The sequence below is a fragment of the Sander lucioperca genome, chromosome 11, assembly GCF_008315115.2.
Source record: "Sander lucioperca isolate FBNREF2018 chromosome 11, SLUC_FBN_1.2, whole genome shotgun sequence".
NCBI lineage: Eukaryota > Metazoa > Chordata > Actinopteri > Perciformes > Percidae > Sander > Sander lucioperca.
In genome coordinates, this window is record NC_050183.1 from 25929149 (window position 1) to 25954226 (window position 25078).

General features: G+C 41.8%; 2 protein-coding genes across 2 annotated transcripts in view; one reads left to right on the forward strand and one right to left on the reverse strand.

Moving 5' to 3' along the window:
- Positions 1-10630: 10630 nt before the first annotated feature.
- Positions 10631-19321, forward strand: rasl11b (RAS-like, family 11, member B). Its single transcript, XM_031311967.2, has 5 exons — positions 10631-10641; positions 17012-17309; positions 17431-17487; positions 17604-17680; positions 18188-19321. The coding sequence occupies exons 2-5, from the start codon at positions 17195-17197 to the stop codon at positions 18683-18685; spliced, it is 747 nt and encodes a 248-aa protein (XP_031167827.1). The 5' UTR covers positions 10631-10641; positions 17012-17194; the 3' UTR covers positions 18686-19321.
- A 1236-nt stretch (positions 19322-20557) lies between these two features.
- scfd2 (sec1 family domain containing 2) overlaps positions 20558-25078 on the reverse strand; it is a 114992-nt gene continuing 110471 nt past the window's right edge. Inside the window, exon 9 of the mRNA XM_031311947.2 lies at positions 20558-20861. Within this exon, the coding sequence (XP_031167807.1) occupies positions 20769-20861 (93 nt within the window). The 3' untranslated portion in view covers positions 20558-20768. The remainder of the gene's footprint in view (positions 20862-25078) is intronic.

The window sequence follows — 25078 nt, forward strand, 5'->3', positions numbered from 1 at the left end:
CTTCTGTCGTGCCGCGCTCCACTCTATTCCTATGGGTGACGTCAAGCGACTTCAACGTGCACGCAAAGCATTCTGGGAAGGCGGCGCTGCATTTGAAAAAATGCTGCGCGTCCAAAAGCTGGCCGATGCCCATCTTTATGCAAATGAATCCGTTGAACGCGATGCGACTATCCAGTAGAAGTAGACGAAAATCTTTTAAACTGACCTTTGTTGATCTGAAATGAAGACAGATTCAGTAACTGTATGGCCTATTTCTAACTTAAAATGTTTTCAGAAACACGTTTCAGTGAACTATTTTCGTAAAATACTAGATCGTATTCTCAACACGCTTCAACACGCTTCAGTCGTGTCGGACATATGGATCTGATCCATATGTCCGACACGACTGAAGCGTGGTGTCGCGACGTCATACATCCATGGTTGATGCTCCACGCCCTTGACCGGCAGCTGATTGGACGAACGCCTGACGTGGGTTTGGCTTCTCGAGAATTTCAACAGATCTAATAAAAATGCTCCGATCAAATGAATAAATTCAGTTTAATGTCCCGCTGCCAATTTATATTGTATCCATATAAAGAAAATGGATTCAACCATAAACATAAACTAGAACGTTTACTTTAAATGAAAAAACTAATAATTTTCAGCTATTTCAACGAGAAAATACACATTAAACGAACAACAGCAATGTTAGACTTTTTTCAGTGGGATTCAAAGGACAGATTGATTAAAATGAATACAGCAGAGGCAGAGATATTTCGACTTTTAGTCCCTATAGCTTTAAAACCCCTGGATCTTACACTTCCCATAATGCAACTCAGACCCTCCCTGCCTGATGATAAACACTCACTTTTAAACTCTTTGTTGCCAGTTTGTAATTCGGTTTGTAGTCTCTAAACCCAAATTGACATAATATAACAATATAATATAACCCTAATGACATCATCAGGGTGACATCATCAGAAAGCTCCCTCCAAAGCTGATTACTTATTTTTTACTTACTCTAAAAAAAAAAAATCTGTGGAGTGGCCCTTTAATCATGAGAGACAAACCTTCAACACACTCAAAATAACGTTGGACACTTATAGTCATTCTTGACATGTCGTAGACTAAAGAACTAATCATTTGATTTGCAGGTATTCTGCACTCCACCAATTAGCTGGCCATAAGGAAAAGGTAAGTGTCCCCTCCGTAGAGCTCTGCAGGGGTCCCGGGGCCCTCGGGACTCTCTCATTCATCACCCGCTTTGTTCGTGCTTTCACAACAATCTCTTGGCAATTATCTACTTAGCATTTGCATGTGAACAATAAGAAAGGAAAACAACAAATCATTATGATTAACTTCAAAAGGAATGGGAAAGGAGAGGGGAATAAAAGTAGTCACAGAAAAACAAGTAACAGAATAACAGGGCTGCCAGTTTGAGCCGTGGAGGATGGGAGAGTTTCATTGTTGATCAGACGTTTGATATGCGCGACAGGTTTATTGAGAACAACTGACATGCTTGTGATTGGCAGGGAAACAATTACATGTGGTGGTAGCTTGTTGGCTCCTAATACAACAGTTTCAGACTTACTTTCTATTTCATTCCAGTCTGTATTAAAGGGATTTTGGGGCACTGTGGATACAGCCTTTTCCTGACTCATACTGCTTTTATTGTCATTACGTGCTTACTGATGGAAATGTGGATACGGATAATGTGCTTACTATAAAAACTAACATTTCATACACATTAATTCTCATCCAGCAACCAAAATAGGCATGAAAACAACTCCAGCTCTGGACATCTGTTGATCTAGTCCCAGCCTTGTTGATGAGATAAAATCTGTTTTACCTTTATTTCAGGCTGTGCAGGTCAGCCTGTGTGTTGACATGGGGCTTCAGATGAAAAGAGAAGGTGGTTTATTTTGAGATATAATCTCTGTCATCCAGTATGTGGTTGCCTCTTCATGTTTGGATGGAGCTGACAGGACTTTTGTATCCACAGCATGTTTTTTGTCAGCCAGCAGGTGAACCTCAGAGGACCTTCTCTGCCTGCTGGTGGAGATCAGAAGTGAGGGGGAATGTGTGGATTTACACACACACACGCACACACACACACACACACACACACACACACATAGTGCGTCTCACTATCTTTGTGGGGACCCGTCATTGACATAATGCATTCCCTAGCCCCTTACCCTAACCTTAACCATTACAACTAAATGCCTAACCTTAACCCTTACCCTCACACTAACCATAACCTAATTCTAACCCTAATCCTAAAACCAAGTCTTAACCCTCAAACAGCTCTTTAAAGTTGTGGGGTCCAGCATTTTAGCCCCACAAAGCTGTCCGGACCCCACAAGTATACTGGACTCCCGGTTTTTGGAGCCCACAAATGTAGTTAAACAAGAACACACACACACACACACACACACACACACATAAATACTACTGAGTTCAGAAAATGTGGCTGGCTGCACTAATGGTCGTTCAGCTGCTACAAAGAGAGGCGAATGAATTATGCATCATTCCCGTTCCTCCAGTTTAGAATGGGATTCACTGCAACCTGGTGACATTTGCAATGGGCTTCTGAAACATCAAGGTTAGGAACTACTTGTTCACTGTGTGTGGGGTTGTGTTGTCAGGCTGTATTACATTATTTGAAGTGAAAAATGAATGCACAATTTAAACTTTTTACTTACTTTTTGTATTCACTTTAAACGTAAAGATGCTGACAGTTATACTGGTGATCTGACACGTTTGCCAGAAGTTCAGTTCATGTGAGTGTGACACCACATTATCATTTCATCTGCAGGTTGCGACTGTCTGTGAAGTTACTGGTTGCTTTTATAAAAAATAAGCAAGTCCGTGTCTGTTTTCTGCAGGGCAATTCAAAGGGAGGGGCAGGTTCTGGAGTGTGTGTGTGCCTGACTTTTGAATTATATGTCTTTTGTGAATAGCAGGAAGAAGCCTTTGTCTAATTTATTATATAGTGAGGTTTCTTGGCACAAAAGTGTCATAGTTGGGCTGTGAGCTGAAAATATATGCAACGTCTTATGATAGAATTATAATAGCACTGTGGGGAAAATGTATTGGATTAAAAACCGTCCAATCAGACGAGGGCCTCGTGTTAGAGTTACTATTCTGGTTAAGCAATATTCCTCACCCTGCACTCATGGGGCTCCCCGAACACTTAAACCTTATAAAATAAACATAGCCTGTGTTATATCAGAGGAGAGAAGAAACAATAAAAACTTGGCCAGAACAGAGAGAACAGGAAAGCGAAGAGGGGGGAGTGAATGATTAGTTGCACACACAAGCTTTGGCACGCTTATTGGCTTTTGATACACACTGTTCCAAACAGATCTAGTTTACATATACCGTACCTCTGCTTCTGTAAACAGAGGAACAAGGCATGTTGGGTACTGGCACTCGGTGCTCTGTTGATGCGTAACAGGCTCACCACTATATTGACATATTGGCATGCTGGGCAACTGGTCTCTGTGTCATTAGTGGCTGCAGGGAACACCAAATTAATATGCGGAAAGGTACATTACGTTTTGGATGCACTCAAATGTTCTAAATGACACAAGTAAACGCACTAACACGCATGTTCGTGATTGATTATTTTATTTTTTGTTTTTTTACAGATAAGTCGGTTAATTGCTTAATGTGTAAAAAGGTCATAAGATACAAAGCCTATCAAAAATATTCAAGCCCCTTGGAAGTTTTCATCTTTCATTGTCTTACAACATACAACATGATTCATTTAATGTGGTGTTTTTGACACTGATCAACAGAAACTTATTCTCAAAAGTAAAAACAGATCCCTACAAATGATATTCATTTTGTAATTGGGGCGACCTCTAGCTCACCCAGTAAGGGCGTGTACCCCATGTAGGCTGAGTCCTCTGCAGCGGCCTGGGTTGGAATCCGACCTGCGGCCCTTTGCTGCGTGTCGTCCCCCATCTCTCTCCCACCTTTCCTGTCTAATAATTTAATAATAATTTATACTCTTTATTGATCCCCAATGGGGAAATTACAATTTACACTCTGTTATTACACACTACACGCAGTCCTGAAATACACACACACACACACACACACACACACACACACACACACACACACACACGCTCACGTCCTTTTACATGCACTAATGGAGAGATGTCAGAGTGAGTTGGGCTGCGACTGCTGAACAGGCGCCCTGAGCAGTTGGGGGTTCGGTGCCTTGCTCAAGAGCACCTTGGCAGTGCCCAGGAGGTGAACTGGCACCTCTCCAGCTACCAGTCCACCTCCATATTTCAGTCCGTACGGGGACTTAAACCAGCGACCCAGCGGTTCCCATTCCCGATTCAATGTTGTATGACAATAAAACATGGAAACTTCCAAAAATGAATATTTTCATATGCACTGTAGTAAAATAATGCAAAATGCTATTTACCAGAGCCAAGAGGGATGTTTTTAAAGTTCTTGTTTGTCCAACCAACAGTCAAAATCAGTTTACAATGATATAAAATAGAGAAACACAGAAAATCCTCACATTTGAGAAAGTGGAACCAGTTCATGTTTGACTTTTTTGCTCAATAAATTACTTAATCGATTATCAGAATTGTTAATGAATTCACATACTCTACTCAAGATGGGGCAGCGGATGGCTGCTTTGCTCTTTAGTGCTGTATGTAGGCTAAAGCATAATGTATATATACTATTTTTTCACATACCGTCCATACTAGCTATATGTTTATGTCTGCTTATCTCTGTTAGCTTGCTGTCCTTGTTTTAGCTGTATGTCTTCTGTATGTGCCCAGTCTAATTCCTTGTGTCCAAATATACTTGGCAAGTAAAACTGATTGTGATTCTAAAAAGTTCAAGTTTGTGTCAGAACTAAAAAAAAATCTAATATCACATTTCACAATTACAAAATCCTTAAAATACATACACATCCAGAAATGTTCATTCAGGGGACGATCCTACGTAGTCCGCCCCAAGTATCCCAAAAATACACCTGTTCTGCTCCACAACCACTTTCAGTCAGAGAGACAGCGACAAGGGCACAATGACTAACATTGTTCTCATTACACAAAGCCGGGAGCAGAAGAGTTCACTGTGACCACCTAATACAGGCAGCCCTGTATCTGTATAAGTGCTTGTATAAATGTGTGCAATTCAGTGAGTGTACGGCACGCAGTCATGTGTGTTATAAAACTGCTGGTCACATATGATGTTTATGCAACGTTCACTGAACAATTTATCAAAACAGTCAGGTTTATGAGGAGGTCAGTGTCAGTGGATAATAGTGTCAGTCAGGCTATATAAAAGACCGGCCTAGTTTTAATGATCATACTTAATTCACTCAAGGACAGTGACATTGTCACTTTGCTTTCAGGCCATATGTGATTCTGGGTGCCCAAAGAGTATCTATAACAGGTTTTTTTATGTGGATAGTAAAAGGCAAATGAACAGTGGCTCTTAATTTAGAACTGAGAGAATCTAATAAAACATGAGAGTACCAGATCTTGTGCTACAGACCTATTAGCACAGGCCTAAAATGTGTAGTATATCAAACATCTGCACATGCACACATGCTCATATACCATATCCACTGCATATTTTCCTCATCCCTATAGCAGCTCCAGATTCCTGGGCTGCCCTTCTCCTTCTCTGGCGGCTCACTAGCATCTTGTCCTAATCACGGTTAATAACAATAGATCTCTTTGTATAACTGGATGTCTACAGTGAGCTGGGATGGCTGCAGAAAGCACTGGAGCTTGACCCACTTCCCAGTCCTGTGAACCACACTAATTCACTCTGCCAGGTGCTTGGGAGACAGAAGGTAGCTGCTGAGTGAACGCACAGAAGCCCTTATCTGCCTTTACACAGCACAAGCTAAACCTAAACAGGGTATAGTCATACTCATTACTCATTGAAACTCAACAGCAAAGGTAATCAGAAATCGAAAATGAGGCATTTCCATACAATTGTTTTTATGCACATCTTCAATTTGCGCATTAAAAAAACCTTGGTGGAAAAGCCACAGAGTTGAAATATCAAAAAAACATTTTACCCTTGGCTGAGGGGGAAAACTTCTTGTATCAATAAAAGCAAAATGTGACAAAGTGTAATGGAAATAGACTTAGTGAATAAATCATGATGTAGCCAGCGTGAAGCATGTGACTTATTCGTCCACTGAAGCTTCTGATTCAGTGAAGAGATGTAAAGTAGGCCTATGGCAGAAAACAACATCGGACGAGGAGACTGTTACGTTGCTCAAATTAATACATGAAACATATTTCCATCATGTTTTCCACATTGTTGTCGGTCATTTGAGGTTTGACTGACGCTCTTTTAATTAGATCATCTGGTTGCACCCTCTTCTTGTGCAATAATTGAATGGCACCCGACTGGAGAATTAGTGCCACCAACTGTTTATCTTAATGGAGCCAACTCCTAATATTTGCACAACAGTAGTTAATTTATGGACACCAGACTGAGCTAGCATATTCAAGATTGGATCTTACCTTATCTTTAAGGAAGGTGTTTGAATGGGGTCCAACTCGTGTCATTTATTCACTGTATAATAACACAATGCCATACACAGTCCTATATATTTATCTTTATTTATCTGTAGTTTATTGTTTTTTTAACTGTTTATTTACTTTTTGTTTACTTCCTATATTTAGCTAAACGTTTATTGTTATTGTTATTCTTATACTGTATTTTCTATACTGTATTTTTATACCTCTTTATTTTCTATACAAGTGTTTTGTAAGCTGCTGAAATCTGCTGCTGGAAATCTAATTTTCTTGCGGGAGTCATCCCAAAAGAATCAATAAAGAGAAGTCTAAGTCTAAGTCTAACTATAAACAAAGCTTGTTGAGTTCTGAATGATGTTAGCAAACCGGCTAAGAAGACACAACATGTAAATACGACAACTTTGGAGTTTATGGGAGTTTCACACATCCAGCCCAGAGTCTGTCAATTAAATGCAGAAAGACCAAACTGATATCAACCCTCTCACTTCCGGTACGACAACAAACAATCCAACCCCCAAATTGTCAAAGTAAAGGAGTGTTACAAAGTGTAACAAAGGACAGATGCTGTAGAGAGAGGAGGGAGGTTCATCGCAGTCATCAATTCAATATATTTTTAATGCAATATTAGTGCACAGAGATCTTCTTTTCTACCAGGTGTTGAGCTCCACTCTGACGCAGCTGCATTTTTTCTAGTCTGCTAAGTGAAAATATTCCTTTGAAAAGAATCACCACGCTCACCTTGAATTTATTTTGTGAGTCAAACCAGTGGAATCTGCCACAGAAGAGGGGACTAGCTGCACTAAAAATATGCATGCAGGCCCTATCTTTTAATGCATATAAAGTGCCTGTTCACCTTGAATTGAAGTTTATCAGTTTTTTTTTTTTAGTCAGTGTGCAGCTATACTGACATTTCCCAGGTCCCCAAAAGTATAGCTGCAGAGTGAGCTCTCCTCATGTTGCTCTCCAGAGTAAAATCATTCTGTGGAGATGTCAGAGACACGTTATTGTGGATCCAACTGCAGTTCTGTGGTTGAGGTTAGGCATTGACCTCGAGCAGTTGAGGTTAGGAGTCTATCTCGACGACGGTTCATTTAAGGGATTGCTCCGGTGCCGCCGGAAGATCCGCCGGATGTCCCTCATTTTCGGTTGGATGTCCCTCACCTTCCACTTTGTTGGCATTCTAAACTCCTTCCCGAGGCTATTTTGCAGAGGCACCGTTATTGCACCGGCACTTAGCACCACCCAAGACGATTATGATTGGTTTAAAGAAATACCAATAAACCAGAGCACATTTTTCTCCTATCCTGGAATGCTGTGTGGACTAGCCAGACCTTTCTCTGCAGCGCTGTGGAGGAAGGTCTGGCAATGTGTTAGGTTAGGAAAGCCAATTGGTCAGGGGATAGGATCTGAACAAATCGGGTTCCGTTACCTCCCGCGAGCATGGACGCCTGGCCAATCGTAGTGCGCAAATGCTATTGAAGGTGCAGTTCTTGCCTTGAACTGCCATAATAACGCGTCAGCAACGGGAACTGGCAGCTGTAAAACCAGACGGTGAATCTGACGGAGGCAGCTGCCCAGAGGTAGAAAGGCCTCACCCAGTCATGCTCCAACGTTAGGCTATCTTCTGCCTTCTGCTTAGACTGGTACATTTATAACTTATAGCACCTTAATACAAAATAGTCTCTAACTTTTGTTTTAAATCTGGTGTGGGCAAAAATATTGTTAGCGTAGTGTGAGCTATTTCATTGTGTAGCCTCTTAGCGAAATGCTCTGAGTAAATTTAAATCGAGTGGCACATCATGCTGTGGTACTTTTTTTGTCTGACGCACATCTTTTTCTTTTTTAATTGTACAATTTTCATGTCCAGTACAGACTGTACCCTTCAGGGACATTGACACGTCTTTCATTATTGTCTGCAGCAGCTTGCCCCATCTGCGTTTTCTTCTTCTCACTCTGTGGTAAGCTAATGGCCCAGCGACACCACAACTCCTCCCTGCAGCAGACATAATGTGCTTCTGAAAGACAGGATGGGGGTGGCAGAGTGTGTACTTAACCAGCATCCAAGTATCGCCTGGGGTCAGGCTGGAGAGAAGCAGCAGAGAACAGCATGAACCATCAGGGTCACCTGCAGTCAACTCCAGCAAAGAGGAAATGGGATGATCACATCGAGGAGAACAGCATGCAACAACACACTTAACCAATGATGCTTAAACACACCACATAAATGTGTAGGACTTTACCAATGTCCACAAAATCACGTCTTCAGTTACGTCTTTCAACTTAGCAATATGCTGTATATGAGTTGACAAAACATTTCACTGCCATCACACTTTGCACTTCCGCTAACGCACAACACCCAGCATCTGTTTTCTCACAAGCTCTCTGCCTTTTAAGCGCCCTCCCAAAGGAAAGACGCTGTAGAGGAAGTGGCCTTGAGAGTCTAGGAGATTCGCCTCAGTCTGCCTCTGAATCAGGCATACACATATTCTTGTGGAAATGTCTGAATTATTTGTGCAATGTCTGTGAGGGTGCTGCATAAGTCGCCAAAGCATGAGTGTCTTTGTGGGTGTGTATCTGCATACGAATATAAATGTGTGGGTCATTCAGTCATGATTGAATCATATTCTCACAATGAACGTGTTTCCTGAGTCTGTCTGCATGTGACAGTTGTAGTAGTGTAAATGGGAAGGAAAGTAGAACAACACATGAACAAACACTATAACGTGAGCACAGAAATAAAACAAACATGAAAAAGTACAGGTCAATTCCGGGTTAATAACTGGCAGACTTGGCAGAATAGCATCAGTGATTGAGTGTGAATCTCAGGAACAAGGTGAAGTGAGTGCACATGTGCAATTACCATTCTGCTTCTCCAAAGCGACGGCTTTAAGGCTCCCTTTGAGTCAGGGCGCTCACCTGATAAAAAGGAATCAAGAAGTAATGCATCAGAAGGATCACCGCAGGCTTTATCTCATTTATTACCCTTTCTAACCGGGACAAATACTAGAAAGAGCAAGCAGATATTAACATTTCACAGCAGGGCTGGTCACTGGTGAAAAGGTTCTTTTGTTGGTTTTCTCAGCTACCTTCCTGATGTGCCATGTTTCACCTTATTTAACCTAACTCAAAGGTCCCATATTGTAAAAAGTGAGATTTCCATGTCTTTTTTTTATTATAAAGCAGGTCGAAGCTGGTATATAAATACTGTAAATGTTAAGGGTGGTGGAAAAGGCTGAACCCAATTGCAGAGATGACAGGTGAAGTACTGAGCTTGAGTCTTTATTTTAACAAAAATCCATGAAAAAACAGAAGGTGTCCACAAAAACGGCAGGTCAAAAACACAAGGAAACAAGATGAACAAGAAACGAGAAAATACACAGAGAACAGGCAGGGAAACACACAGCACACTGACGCAGGGACATGCTACAAACAATGATCTGACAAAGGACAAGGGAAAACACAAAGACTAAATACACAGGGTAACGAGGTAACACAAGACAGGCGACACAAGGTGAAACACATTAGGGCTGGGCAGAACAATCAAAAAAGGCGGGAAAACACAAGACATAAAGTAAAACCAGACAAGACAAGACAGAAAACCAGACTATCAAAATAAAACAGGAAACTAAGCAAAATACAGAACAGAAACAGACTACCAAAATAAGATAAAACACACCAAACCCATAACAGTAAAAGTATCAAAACGCTCAATCCGTTGTCGGTTAGCTTAGAACCGAGACGCCCCAACTCGGAGTAGTTTCCTGTATCTGTGTCACGTGGGCTCCACCACGGCCACGCCTCTTTAGGAGACTAGCGGCAGGTCCTGAGTGTATTCATTCCAGCGGGAGAAGTGAACACAGATTATGAGCGATTCTTTCGCCCCATAGTCACCAAATATATATTGGACCCATTCTTCACAAGCCACATATCTCCAGAACATTCTGACACTCAAATAAAAATTATCAGACGGACACATAAGAAGTGTTTGTTGTTTGAGACGTGTTTCTGTCTCAGGACCAAACTCTCGCGAGATCTGGCAACACAGAGAAGCTAACGTCAGCTAATGTTCGTGAACGCCCTGACGAAACTAATCTCTGCGATGCTAAATATGACTTCTAGCTGTGTAAATATCTAACGTTAACAAAAGAACATATTAATAAATTATTTTAATATAACTTTTCATCCATCCACTCTATGTTCACTACACGTTCAAACGAGGCCACGCCCCTTTAGGAGACGGCAAGTGTGTACCGTTTCATACCATTGGCGCTGCTTGAAATGCGCTATCTTTAGTATAGAGGTTCTTTGCTTAAATCACCTCTGTGTGGTTGTATTTAAATATACGTCTCTCATCTGTCTGTCGACAGTATGTTGAGGGAAAGTCCTTTAGGTCACAGACTAAAACACACCGTTAACATCCTATTGTTTACTATTGGTTTAGGTGTGACTATATCCCATCAGATTTGTGTTCACAGGTGCCTAATCCATCTGCATTCAGGTTCACTCGTCCCATGAGAGGTAGTGACAGGACTGAGCCCGTCTGTCAGTTTGCACACAAAACTTTATTCAGTCTTCAAAACATTGGACTGACAGGAAAGCTCCCTTGGGTATGACAAAAGATGACAGCTACATGGGTAAACCATTGGCGGTTTTAGACCCTTTTTAGACCCCTAAAAATGATAAGAATAAAAAAAAAGTTTGCGAACATGTCTGTTAGTGACAGAGGACAAACAATTACAGGTTTGAAGAGCTTGGAACAGGTTTAATATCCTGTGTGTCTGTAGCCGATGCTACGCACCTGTAACCCCGTCAAGGAAAGGGTTAACAGAAACTAGAGATGGCCCGATACCATTTTTTGCTTCCCGATACCGATTCCGATACCTGAACTTGCGTATCGGCCGATACCGAGTACCGATCTGATACCAGTGTGTCATATATTTTATTATGTTATTATTTAACAGCTGTATACTACTATCCCTGTATGGATGTGATATTATTTCTATCTTTGTTGTCAGTCTGGCTCAGGTTAAACTCTTTGTGAAACATGAACAAACACAAACAATGAACGCCACAGAACTTTCTTTTTTTATCCAGTTTGACAATCCGTAAAAACGGAAAAAGAACATAAATAAACTACTTTAACGTAGATTTTCTTTAGGGCTTTATTACGTGGTATCGGATCGGTGCATAAACTCCAGTACTTCCCGATACCGATACCAGCATTTTAGGCAGTATCGGAGGTACTGATACTGGTATCGGTATCGGAACATCTCTAACAGAAACATAGTGTTGGCCAATCAGAGGTGGCTATGCCAGACACCCGCCTTTAGCTGAGTCTCTATCTGATCTGTCAGAGGGAGAGCAGGAGACGGTTGTAAAGTTTAACGTTGGTAGTCCCCAGAGAAGAAGTTGGTCATTTCATGGCACAGATTAGAACCCAAATTGAAACGTAAGCAACTAAAATTGCTGATAGTTAGAACATTGTGTCAAATTGGCCGTTATTACTGTGCTTTATAAAGTGTCAGGTTTAGTTCCATCATAGTGTTAATAGTGTCAAAAAACATTAGCTGATGTTGTTGTTCAGTAGCTAGCTCAGAGATTATCAACTAATGAAATTACTGATTTAGCGGGGGGGAGGGGGTTCACACTTTTGCAAAGCACTGTATGCGTGTCACATTCTCATTAGACGCTGAGCCCCTCTAAAGGGCTGATCCTAGAATCGCCCCTGGGTTTAACTGTGAAAAACCAAGGCAATTAAGGTTATCAATACAAGATACTGATGATGATGATAGCTGTCTGACAAAGATCTGACTGAAAAAAGATCAAAACAAGGATTTGCGAGCTTATTTTCCATGTGCTCATACTGTTCCTGTCTTTTCTTTGTTTGCTTTCACATATTCTACACCTGAATTGGACTGCACGTGCACAGCTCCATCTATATCCCTATTCATTACTGGGCTATTGTAACAAGCTGAATGAGTCACTGTGCCACGCTGAGGACCATGAAGACACCTCAGAGCCGGCATCATATCTGAATCACACATTTTATTTCCACCTTTGGTGAACACAAAGACCTGACACATTTTTACACAGTACACACAGTACTACTATGCATAAGCTTTCTCATACTCTTGATATTATTGCAAGTATGTGAAGCAGTGGTTCATTTTGACCACTCAGTAATCACATCCACAGATCAGAGCTCCAGCCCTGACCCAGAATCAGCCCCCAAGGAAGCTGTCTGTCTAAACCACCACAGAGGCCCTACTCTGAACCTTGCTCTGCCTCCAGCATGAGATCCTGGTCCGTTCAGTCTGGGCAGTAAAGCAGGCTAGACGGACAAACAGGGCCCGGGGGGACAGTCTAAATTACCGACAGAGGGCCAGAACCATAAATCCTAACCACTGAACCCTGAGCCCCAACATGATGTGTCCAGAGCAGAGATCCCCCGTCTGTATGCCTCTGTGATACTTAATGATTTCATTTCATCAACCAGGCTCCCAAGGTTTGATTTACCTAGAAATTACATGAGAAATAAATGTGTGTGTATTCGTTGCCATAGGTGCCTGAACAATAATGATTTGTAAAAAATGAGGCGGAAGCTGAAAATGGTAGAGCTGGAGATCCATAAATCCACATCTTCTTTAAAAATTAAACAATTATTTCAACTTGATGTTTTAATACGAATTGATAACGTTCTGTTCTCTGGCTCAAAACTGTGTTCCCTGCACTCCTTATTTTGGTGTCTAATGGGTGTACCGCAGGGGTAAACCTTGGGCTCATTACTGTTTCACCTACAAATGTGTTCTAATGACACCATTATTTACTGTATACACATGGAAGAGGTGCAGGGGATGTAACAAAATGAATACTACGTTATCGAGAAGGCAGCTGTCTGGGTTAATTACTTCTGCATTTCCTTAACCTGTTGCCATGTTTTTTCTCCATCAGACTGAAAAAAATTCCTTTGGCAGATGTTTTTTTTTTAATGTTTAATGATGTTTTTAAGTAAAACAGAAGAAAACTATCTCTCTTTACCAAAATACCTTGACATTTTTGGACAAAAAAACATTACCATCTCATTGTAGAAACAGCAAAATACCATTGATATTTAAGATTCCTTTCCCTTCAAATTACTTTATTAAGATGCACACATGCAACTCTTCTGGGGAAAAAAAACTGTTATTCCCCAGAGTTCTGAAAAATATAGTTTTTTTTCCATCAAAACAATAACAAAATGACCTCCCTCTTCTCACAGCTAAACTTCCACTTAATCTTCCAATTAACATGGTTAAATACAAACCACATATGCACAGGTTAAGTGCAAACTTAATTTTTCGCTCACAGGTTTAACACGTGAGAAGGAAAAAAAAAACCCTTCTCAATCTTTGTAAACAGGATAATCCTGGAGTTTAAAGTCTTACCTATAATACATATCTATGGTCACATGTCACGCCAGACGAAAACACCCCTATCCTCTGTTATTACTGCAACACCTAGTCCTGTTTGTCTGTCTGTCGATCCTCAGACATGTGAGGGGAAACCAATTATCCAATGTTACGCCAGAGATCAGAAGTGGAATGTAAACAGGAGAAGAATGAGGGAATCAAGATTTAAACATTTCCATCGTGTTTCTTAAGAAGTCGGCGATGACTTCAATGTAACTTCAGTGTGAAAACTTTAGGCTGGCATTCCCTGAGTGGGAGGAGGAGGTAGTGTCAGGGGACTATTGTCATTCAGAGCCAGTGCCATAGCACACACAACCCCCTAAAACCACCATTGCCATCCCCCCACTGCTGTTGACATTCAGAGATATGCAAATGGTCAAACATTTCACATTTCAATAAGAAAAAACAACCTCTCTTCCTTTGTGGGGCTCAGGAGCTGCTTGTGCCAGCAGGCCAATACAATTTCCATTGGTCATTGGAAATGCAAATGCACTTGTAGATATAAACAAATAAGTGAAGAGATCCATGAAAAGATGTGTGAATAGATATGAGTTAGCGTTGTTGTCGTGCATCTGCAGTCAAGTCCTAACAAGTAAACAACAACTGGCCATTGCATTCGAATATGAATAAATTATGCATGAAAATATTTAACTTTGATGGAACATTTTAAAATCCTGCCTGCCTGTCAGCATAGTTCAAATTTGGAGAATTACGTACATTTTTTTTAAGCATTCACACACTTTTGAACTACAAGATAACTAAATCTAAGACCAGGACTTAGTGAATAATTGGCTCTTAATAATCACATTTGTTGACAATGATTAAAGGCAATGAGAATGATAAGCATCTATCATGGTACTGATAAACATATGACCGTAGTTTGCCCCAAGGGCTGCTCCAAACTGCCCCAGTTTCTCTGATATCCTAAATGAGCCTCCCTTTGTGGAATCAGGCCCAGGGGCAAGTAATCAAAGTCAAATGCCTCTTCTCAGCTCCACTGTAAAAAGGTGAGGCCACCTCAGGAAATCAGTCCTCACTTCTGTGTCAACAAGGACATCCTTCTGAGAACACCTCCTCCTGATTTCACCTGCCCCTCGTCCCCTCTGCCAACCCCCAATTAACTCAACATTCCTCTGTTTGCAGTGAATACCCTGAATTCTCCCTGACAATTGACCACACCCCAGCTAAAGGATTACCCCAATTTTGCCCTCCCTAACCATCTATTGTCACCTCTGTGTGAGTGACACTCTGATCCCCGAGTCAGGCCTTGTTCTGATCTGTTGTGGCTATAATTGTCCGCCTTGGCTCAAAGGTATTTTAATTAACCTCCAGCCCTCCCTCAGGAAAAGTGAAGGAAACACTGGCCCAAAGGCACAACCAGACAGACAGTGGAGAGGAGTAACTGCACTGCAATGTGAAATATATTATTGCCACATAAACATATTTTTTTAGATATAGAACCAGTGATGCTGCATTCCGTCATAATCAGTTTAAAGACACTGCTGCTTTGACTTCTAGTATGTGTCACTCACTATTTCTGAGTGAATCCTGGCCCGTCACTAGGATAACAGGCTAAAAAACACCTCCATGTAGCACAGCATCCTCCCATCATTATCTGTCGCAATTAGCCTTCTCACCTTGTTGCTAGAGGAGGGAACATCCGTGATGCCTTTTATCTTTCTGTATTACAAATATGCTGCAGCGTGGGCTTAGATTACATAATGGTAAAACCACTCACTTGATTAATTTAAAAAGGCAGGAGCTTGAGCTTGTCCTTCCCATAATGCTGCTGGGGTGTAGTTCACTGTGATGTGGTTAGAGGCATAGTTCTGTGTGTGTGCATGTGTACACACCTAGTAACCATGTCTGATCACGAAACATGGGCACTAATTTCATATTTCAGCGGGGATGTCTGTCATCAGCACTCTTATCAAAAATACATTCCAGACCATAATCACAGAAGGATTGGATGCCAAAATACCTCAGAGCACAAATGAAAGATGGGAGAGGGAGAGATTGAGGCCTGTGGGGGGGATGAGACCGAGAAGACAGAAAAAAGGGATGGGGGATGGCACACAAAAGGGATGCTGCACTGCTTTGTCATGTGAAATATCAACAAATGTTTTATTATGTAGCAGTACTCCTCTAAAAATAGATAGCCTGCCTATTTTACTATTTTTGCCTTTAATAGATAACTGGCTGAAATGTTGGGTCATTTCTGCATGTGGAGGGCTGTTGGCTTTTACATCCACGGCATGAATGCTTGCATGAGTTCTTGTAAGGTATGTGTGAATGTGTGTTTGTGTGTGTGTGTCTGTGGAGGGGGGGTATATTTGTACAACATTAGGTGCCTTAACCCCCTGTGTGGAGGATTCACAAGTGAAGGGGCATGTCTGAACAGGTTCCCGGGTGCAACACAGCACTGGGAGATTGAACTGGATCCATCCGCGTACTGTACTCCCACACAGAACTGTGGTGTTCTAGCTGAGACTCAGAAAACATGCATGAGAAAAAAAGCAGCTGGTTGTATTTTGAAGATGTGACTAATGCTCAAATAATGTATAAATAAATATTGTAGGCAACCTATTTGTAGATACTAACGGGGAACGGTCACTTTTATGTTTCACTAGAAAATAAGATGAATTGTTGTGACATTCAAGTTTTGTTTGTGATTAACATTTATTTTAATTGTTTAACATTCAAAACATACAACTGGCAACATGAACACCCACCTCCCCTTCGTCATGGACTTTTAAGTTTTTTAATATTTATTTCTACCTATTACAATAACATTCTAACAGCCAAAAACAAAAATGTTTTACCTTTTCCACCTCCATAAGAGAGGGTGTTTTGTCATGACACCCAGCTAGAGGTCCCACCTGTTGCAGAGCATTTCTCCCCAGTGTGTATAGCTTGCATATACACGTGTAGGAGGAGGCGCACGAGGGAGGGGGGGGGGGGAACCAGCGGCCAATCAGATGCGACCGCCGCTCAAGCGCTATAAAAGCCGCGAGCGCGTCTCTACAGCAGCATTCAGTCAGTGAGCTCCAACATCAAACTAGTGCTGCTTTACTTCACTTCTAACGAAGCACCTCCTCCGGGATTGATACAGGATTAACTTCACCCGTCTTACCTGGAGTCTTGGTCCGCGACCGTTGAAAGAGTTTGGACAAGAAACTAGTTTTGTCTCCATTCCATTGTTTGAACAGAATTGACAAACTGAAAAAAATGCGTCTCATCCAGAACATGACGACCATTGCGGAGTACCCAGCACCCGAATGCTCGGTCCCAAACCGGGTCATTAAAATGGCTGTGATAGGAGGCGGCGGAGTTGGAAAAACAGGTAAGAAAATGAATAAAATCGCTGCGGTGTAGAGTTTACTCGCAGCGTGATTAATGTTGGCTTGTATCTCTGTCATATAGCTAATTGTCTAATATTGTATTTTCGCTTTTCTCTATTTCAGCGCTCGTGGTGAGATTCCTGACGAGGCGCTTCATCGGAGACTACGAAAGAAATGCTGGTGAGTAACTGCGCATTATACTTTGTGACGATGAAACGGGCTAAATTGGCTGGTTTTTTTTTAAGATGGTGTTCAACTATTGGTGCTAAAGTTCGTTTTGTTTCCTCTGTGTGCAGGTAATCTCTATTCCAGAGAAGTGCAGGTGGATGGAGAGCAAGTGACCATCCAGGTTCAAGACACTCCTGGTGTGGAGGTAAGACCCTGTTCTTTATTTTTTTAGCTTTCCTCTTCTCACACAGATTAGTTTATTTTCCCAGGGCTGACTGTAGGTAACTGAGCCGACAGGGTTCAACATATGAAAATCTGAGGATAATCCAATACAAAAAGAATATAATCCAATTCACTGTCTGGCTGTTAAAATCATCTAATCCTCTCTTGACTGGGCACCAGTCCAAATCCAAAGACGTGTATGTACATTTTCTCCTGAAGTAGAGCCAGTCTGGCTGTCTAATCTCCTATTTAGGCTAATGGATGTCTGAGGCCAGGGTAAATGATACCCTGATCCAGACTCCTCAGTCAGCCACACCTCTGTTCTGGAGGAGTAACTCTATAGCTCTTGTCTGCCTCAGTCAGCATTCCAGTCATTACTAAAGATCAGTTGCATAAAGTCAGGGAAGGTTTAACGAAAATGCTTAAAATGTTTCTCTAAGAATTCGGAGTTGTGTTTTAATCAGTCTACCCTTTTTTCTTCCTTTCCCAGATGACTGATAATGGCATCAATTTACCAGATCATGTGACCTGCTCCATCCAGTGGGCTGATGCAGTGGTGCTGGTGTACTCTGTGACCGACCGCCGCAGCTTCGATTTGATCAATCAGTTGCATCAGCTGGTTGTTCGTACCGGAGGCGCCAACATGCCTCCAGTAATCCTACTGGCCAACAAGGCGGACCTGCTGCACCTGAGGCGGGTGGACTCCCAGCAGGGCCCTTTGCTGGCGGGCACCCTGGGCTGTTCTTTCTACGAAGTATCTGCCAGCGAGGACTACAGCGAGGTGCACAAGGCTTTCCACAGGCTGTGCTGCCAGCTAGCCAAGCAGCCGCCTCCTGCCTCCAACTCGTCCAACAACTCTGCCGGCGCTACCACAGAAAAGAGGCGCTCGCCCCTCATCCCCAGGCCAAAATCTCCCAATATGCAAGACCTGAAGAGGCGCTTCAAGCAAGCACTGTCAGCCAAAGTCAGGACTGTCACCTCTGTGTGAAGAGAACTATAAGTTGAAAGTGGTCCAGAGTGGCTACAGTAAGAAAGCTTTTAAAGATGGAAGAGGACAGAAGATGTATGCTTCTCCACTGAAGTCCTGTATCAGCCTGGCTGAAAGAGGCAGATGTGACATGAACAGTGGTCGGCTCTAAGTAGCGAGAGGCAGACGAGTCTTTACAGAGGTAATGACCTCTGATTGGCAAGTATCTGTCCTGTCAGGTGCCATGTGTGAGGCGGGGCAGTGATGAGGTTCATCATCCGTTCAGGACTAGAGACGCCTGAGGAGACACAGAAGCAGCTGTGTGAGGCTGACAAACTCCACACACTGCTCTCCTGGCAACAACCGTGCTGAAGGACTGCTTATTTTTAGCTGTTCTTTATTCAGACTGCCACTACATGGCACCACTAAATGCTAGTGTTAGTATACCAGCCACTTGAGCCAGGGCTCTGTGCAGCTGTGTGTGTGTACTCAGTCTCTTGTATGTCACTAACTGCAGTATATTTTTGCAGCATCAAAACCATCATTGTGCAAGACATAATGATGAAACGGTGGTGGGAGGGGGTTGTAGCGGGGCAGCAGACACAGTATGTAGCGTGTGACAGTTATCACTGATGCACTTTATAAAAAGGTATGATCCAAAGGGCTTATTGTTTTATTTGTTCCAATTTCACATTTTGTTCACAATAAAAATGATGAATTTGAATATTTCTCTGGTTTTTCATTTATTAGTTTGCATATGTGTATTTGACAGCAGGGCTCATATTGTATGCAGACAGTAGGCTACATTTCAAAACTTTAACTTCTTGAGCCTGTGTGATATCCTTGGTCCCATAACACAATGAGAAACAGTACTTCTGCTATGAGAGGGATGACTCGCACAGAAAAGTCTGAGCAATGAATAAACCCATTCATAAAAGTGCTCTGATATCAGCATTTATGAAGACAATAGAAGCCTGACTGTGTGGTTGCTTCTTTGGCCTTGATCTCTCTACAGCTAAACTCTTCAGTCCCTGACCCCCTGACAAAATCTGAACTAGCCTGAGCTGACACTGGAAGAGTTCATGTTTTTATTAGGGACTCTTCTGAGAATTGCATGCTCCCAAAAGACGAATATATTAAGCACTTTTCCAATAAAGCTGTGTGTTATGTTAGCGATCTGTTTATTTACAATCCAGAACCTAATTAGTGTATCCTCAATATCCTGTTCCAATCTGTCAGAAGTCTCAAAACACAGGATTTATTGGTCTCTCTGCTTGACAAAATGTGGGAGACACTTGTTCACTATCGATTCAGGTGTGTGGGTGGCTGAAATGAATGCGCTCCAGCCGAGGTGATTCATGTTGGAGAGAATAACGAGAATGAGGAGTGTAGGTGGGAGCAAGCTCTACTGTAGGTATGAGCAAATTATGGGCCTTAGCAGACAGCGTGAAACGACTTAATTATTCTGCTCTTATTTGTCACCATATGATGTGGCGAGGTGTGAATGGATGATAACAGAGAGTGGGTATTCTCTCTCTACCACAACAGCAAGGCTTCCTTGAGTTCACACATTACAGCCTGCTTTTAACACAGCCTGCCCAAAACAGAGCTTGCGCTTGCTGAGTCCGATGTATGCAAATCAAAGGGAAGCATCAGATGACCGTGTTTGAAAAGTTACTGGTTTAATTCTTTCATATTAACATTTGATGTAATTTTACAACTCTTGCTCAGAAAACTTTGGACAGATTTCTGTTTGGCAGCAGAAGGGGACACACACACACACACACACACACACACACACACAGAAAAACACACACACACACACACGCACACACAAAAACACACAAATGTATTTTTTTTCTATTCCGTCAACAACCCCAAAAAGCGAATAGCTACTTTCATATAATTAATTTACAGTTTACTTTATAATTAATTCTGACAAAACAAAGACAAACAGGGGAGGAATGTTGCTTGATTTGGTTTCCTTGACTTCCGCTCGCAGCTTTTGACAGTCATTCTCATTAACTGAAGCTTCCTCACACCTGACGAGGTGTCGAGGCGTTTGTGTGTCGTGTGCATGCGTGCGTTTCCACGCGGCGGCCCTTCAGATACCGATATCAGGCAACAGTCTTTGGGTGGTGAAGAGCAGCTGGGGAATATCCGTGGGCCTCAGTAATCTGGTGGACAAAACCAGCACCTAGAGCAGAGCACAACACACTCATTAATTAGCGTTAAAACAGGTCACTGTGACTTCCTCGACACTTATAAATGAAGCAGACATGAATGTCAGGGTGACGTGCAAATTTGCATTTAACAAGGTGCATAAATCAGGTGCCTGGCAACCGGTTCATTTTCTTAATTTGATTTAATTACTTCCAGCAAGGATGGTATGCAGTGCTTTCGTTGTTTTGACTGGTTTTTAGGTGGCGTGCTATCTCAGAAATGTCATTTTGGAGGTAGGTAATACTCCAACCTAAATCTATCTTATCAACTTTACTTTTTTTCACCAGGATAATCCAGTCAGTATCAATACAGCTTTCCCCTGGGTCCTGGGGCAAGGTAAAAGTGACTTGGATGCTTATTCAGACATGGAATCAACATGTAGCGTTGTCATCACACTTCCGTATTAAGGTGCATGTCTGAAAAGGGCTTTAGAATACATTTTATAACCACTGAGAATTCAAGCTGTGCAGTCTTTTTTCTATGTAAAGAAGCAAACTACAGTTACAGACTTTTTACAATCACCTGTCAGGTCTACAGGGGGTGAGGGTTTGACACTGAAAAAGCCAAATATTAAGTGGAGTATCACTTTTCACTCTATTTTGAATGGAAATAGGTGAAAAGTCCTGCAGTGGTCTGAGAAATGAGTGATTGATTTTGGTGTAGATCCAGGAATACATTTATTTACATTTAACATTTTTGCGATCTTCTCAGACACATCTATCGTTATGTATATTTTGATGCAGAAAACTTAAAGGGATACTTTGCTGATTTTACACCAGCTCTGTGTCATCTTTGTGTTTGGATGAGCGGCGTTCGGCTTCCCGAGCCCGGGAGGTCTGCTGAGATCTCGGCGGAACTCGCGTTATGCGTCATCCGGCGGATCTCCACTGCTCTGCTCAGCTGGAAGCTCCATGCGCTGTTGATCATCGAAACCCACTGCCCAAAGTGCCATGACACAGAGCTGGATTTAAATCAGCAAAATGTCTCTTTTAATCTCTTTACTAGGACTGGGACCATATGCTTTTGTCCCGATTAGAATCTTTCACGATACATGGGTGCCAATTCGATTTGTATTGCCATTTTCATTTATTGCGATTCTCAAAGTATTGCGATTCAATAGTATTGAAATTTACTTTTCCTTCTTTAACAAAAACAAAAGTTGAATAATAGAGACAATATATCATGAGACATTCCTAAAAACTAATTGTTTTCTAAGAAGAATGCACATCACATGTCAGTCAGTCTGACATTTATTTCATTTGTAAAGAAGTACATGTATTTTCTGCTTCCGCTCTGTTTTGCTGGAAATGGATATGATATTATATGATATATTCTGTATAAACAGAAAATATTTAGGTGCAAAAAAAAATACACGATACGTACGATTTTCGATTTTTCCCCCACCCCTACTCTTTATTTTAGCTGATGTTTGCCCTATTTGAGTGCTTTCTAGTTAGAATAAGAAGCCCAGTCCTCTTACAGGATGTTGTATAACAGAGATGCTTTGTTTGTCTTGCAGCAGTGTTGCTTTAACTCTGGGTCAGCACCTAAAATTGGCAACGGGCCTGTTTGTAGTGGCAGAGTCAGCATGCTTCAGAGGAATTTAGTCCAAGTGCAAGAGCGAAACTCTGCGGTTTGTTTTCAGTGTAACTGTTCATCAACGTCTGGTCCGCAGACATCCGCCATCAGTGTACACACATTGACTTGCAAACAGTATGTTGTGCATGTATGTGCTCAGGTTATAGTGTGTGTGCTGAGGTCAGAATGTGTGTGGGCCAGACCAGCCAGTTATTGTATAAGCTCGTCTTTATTCAGTTTTCCTGATTACAGATGGAAGGCTTTGATCCCCGCCAGGCCTTTCATTACCTCTGACCTCCTTCTCAAAGCCTTTTATTAAGACAAACCCACATCACCCAGCCTGATCTCCCTCTTCTCCTTTCTCACACTCCTCTCGCATAAAGGAAACGCATACATCTGCATGTTTTACATTCAGTGTGGACTGCATACGCAGTTGGCACTTAAACTACCCAAACACGCAACACGTCAAACACGCCCCAACATCTCATGGACGCAAATACAGTGTTAATACGTGCACAGATCAGAGGACACTCAAACCTTCTACACCTGATGTGAGCCTCCTGCGTATGTAGGTCAGTGTTACCGTTGGTTCACTCGGTCAGGCATTCTTTGCCAGGGCGGGGTCTGAAACCTGCCCTTCGAGGATCACAGCAACACAGAGTCTCTACACATCTTTATCTCAAATCATTTAAATAAATTCAGTAGATTCCTTTTTTATTTCTTTTATTGTATTTCACAGTTTTGTATTTTTTAAAGGAACGTGAATGCCTTTAAACAATATTTGAATGAGTCACGAGCAGCCACATGTACCATCCTACAGACTGCTTGTGATAGATTAGAACAATACAATCACATCATCGGCATCTGCGATGTTTTGGATTGATACATCAATACGACATCCATCTTCAAGATAGGGGATCATGGGACATGGGTTAGAGATGCTCAACCTACTTTGCTATCGAGAAACTGGCCTGTTTGGGTTTCACCTCTACTTTTTTTAAAAACTGGAATCAAAGCCAAGGCCCAGTTATAAAGTTTGCCAATGGAGGTTCTAATAAATGGCACAACCTTCTTCAAAAGCTTCATCATCTCTATCCATCTATTGTTTCAGTTACCTCTTGCCTGTGGTAGAAACAATATTCAGATCTTTAACTTAGAGTAGATGCTCGCGCTTTATGTATGACAGCCAATGACCTTTCTAAAAGAGCAATGTCTCTAAAATGATTTAGCCATTCTTTTGCCGACGGGAAAACCATGAGCGTATTATGGTCTCCATGGTTTCCTCCTCAGTTAGCCTTGTATGGTGTCAGATTAGTAAACAGAATGTGCCTTTGGAACATTGGATGAATTGTTGCTGATAATGGGCAATGTAGACATTGCATTAAAGATCAGCCACTTCTTTCTACAACAGTCGAGAACCCTTTTGCCATTATGTAAGCACATAATGTCATCTGAAAACTGCTGCCCTGGTTAAAAACACAATGCAACTGATCTCAGCTGGTATTCTGTCTGTAATGGAGTGGAGTGGAGTGGAAATTTCTAAGTGACCCCAAACTTTTGACCGGTAGTGTAAATCAAATCTGAATCTATAAAATGAACTTATTACTATAGTTGTGGAGTGACATTTTTTTCCATCTTAAAGGTAGAGGAGTAGAAGTAGCAAGCTGCTTTCAAACTGAAGGTAAAAGTAAGCAAAATTCCAATTGTAAATTGTATTAAGATTACCTCATATTCATATATTTTTAGCATTATTTTAATATAATATAATTCTGTTAAAAAGACAACACCTCCGAGCTGAGTACACCCTGATGTCTTGTTCAGTTTAAGCCTAAATGATCCATTAACTGCTTTCAGGAGGACGTAAAACATGAAGGGCTCTATTTTAACGATCTAAGTGCACGGCGTGAAGCGCCCGGTGCAGGTGCGTTTAGGGCGTATCCAAATCCACTTTTGCTACGGCGGTGGAAAAAAAGGGTCTGTGCGCTGGACGCATGGTTCAAAAGGGTTGTACCATGTCTTAATTACTCATAGGTGTGTTTTGGGCGTAACATGCAATAAACCAATCAGAGATCATCTCCCATTCCCTTTAAAAGCCAGGCGCGTTTGGACCTTGGAGCATTGCTATTATGATGGAGGATTTGCTAAGTAGGAAGAAGAGATGTTCAGGAGAAGAAACTGATCTGCTCGTGAAGTGAAAGCGTGTGAGCAGATCATAGCATAATACTATTTCACACTGTAATATACTGTATATATTTTTATTTTATATTTTTTTTAAAGATCTTTATTTGTGACAGGACAGCTTAGACATGAAAGGGGAGAAAGAAGTGGAATGACATGCAGCATAGGGCCGCAGGCCGAAATTGAACCGGCGGCCGCTGCGTCGAGGACTGAGCCTCTGTATATGGCCGCGCGCTCTACCAGGTGAGCTACCCAGGAGCCCAATATTTTTATTTTTTATCTTTTGCATGTTTAAGTGCTGCTGCGCGTCCCTGTGTGTGTAACAAGCATAGTGTGTGTGCTGTGCACGAGCCTAGGAGCATTTTACTAATGCTCTGTTAAAATAACAATGAAATGCTGCGTTATTGACTTTAGACTAGGTTTTTGTTGGTCAGT

Excerpts from the sequence above, each read along its gene's own strand:
- rasl11b (XM_031311967.2), top strand. The coding sequence starts at position 17,195 with ATGCGTCTCATCCAGAACATGACGACCATTGCGGAGTACCCAGCACCC. Across the intron at positions 17,488-17,603 it reads AGACTACGAAAGAAATGCTG|GTAATCTCTATTCCAGAGAA; the intron begins GTGAGTAACTGC and ends CTCTGTGTGCAG. Across the intron at positions 17,681-18,187 it reads AAGACACTCCTGGTGTGGAG|ATGACTGATAATGGCATCAA; the intron begins GTAAGACCCTGT and ends TTCCTTTCCCAG.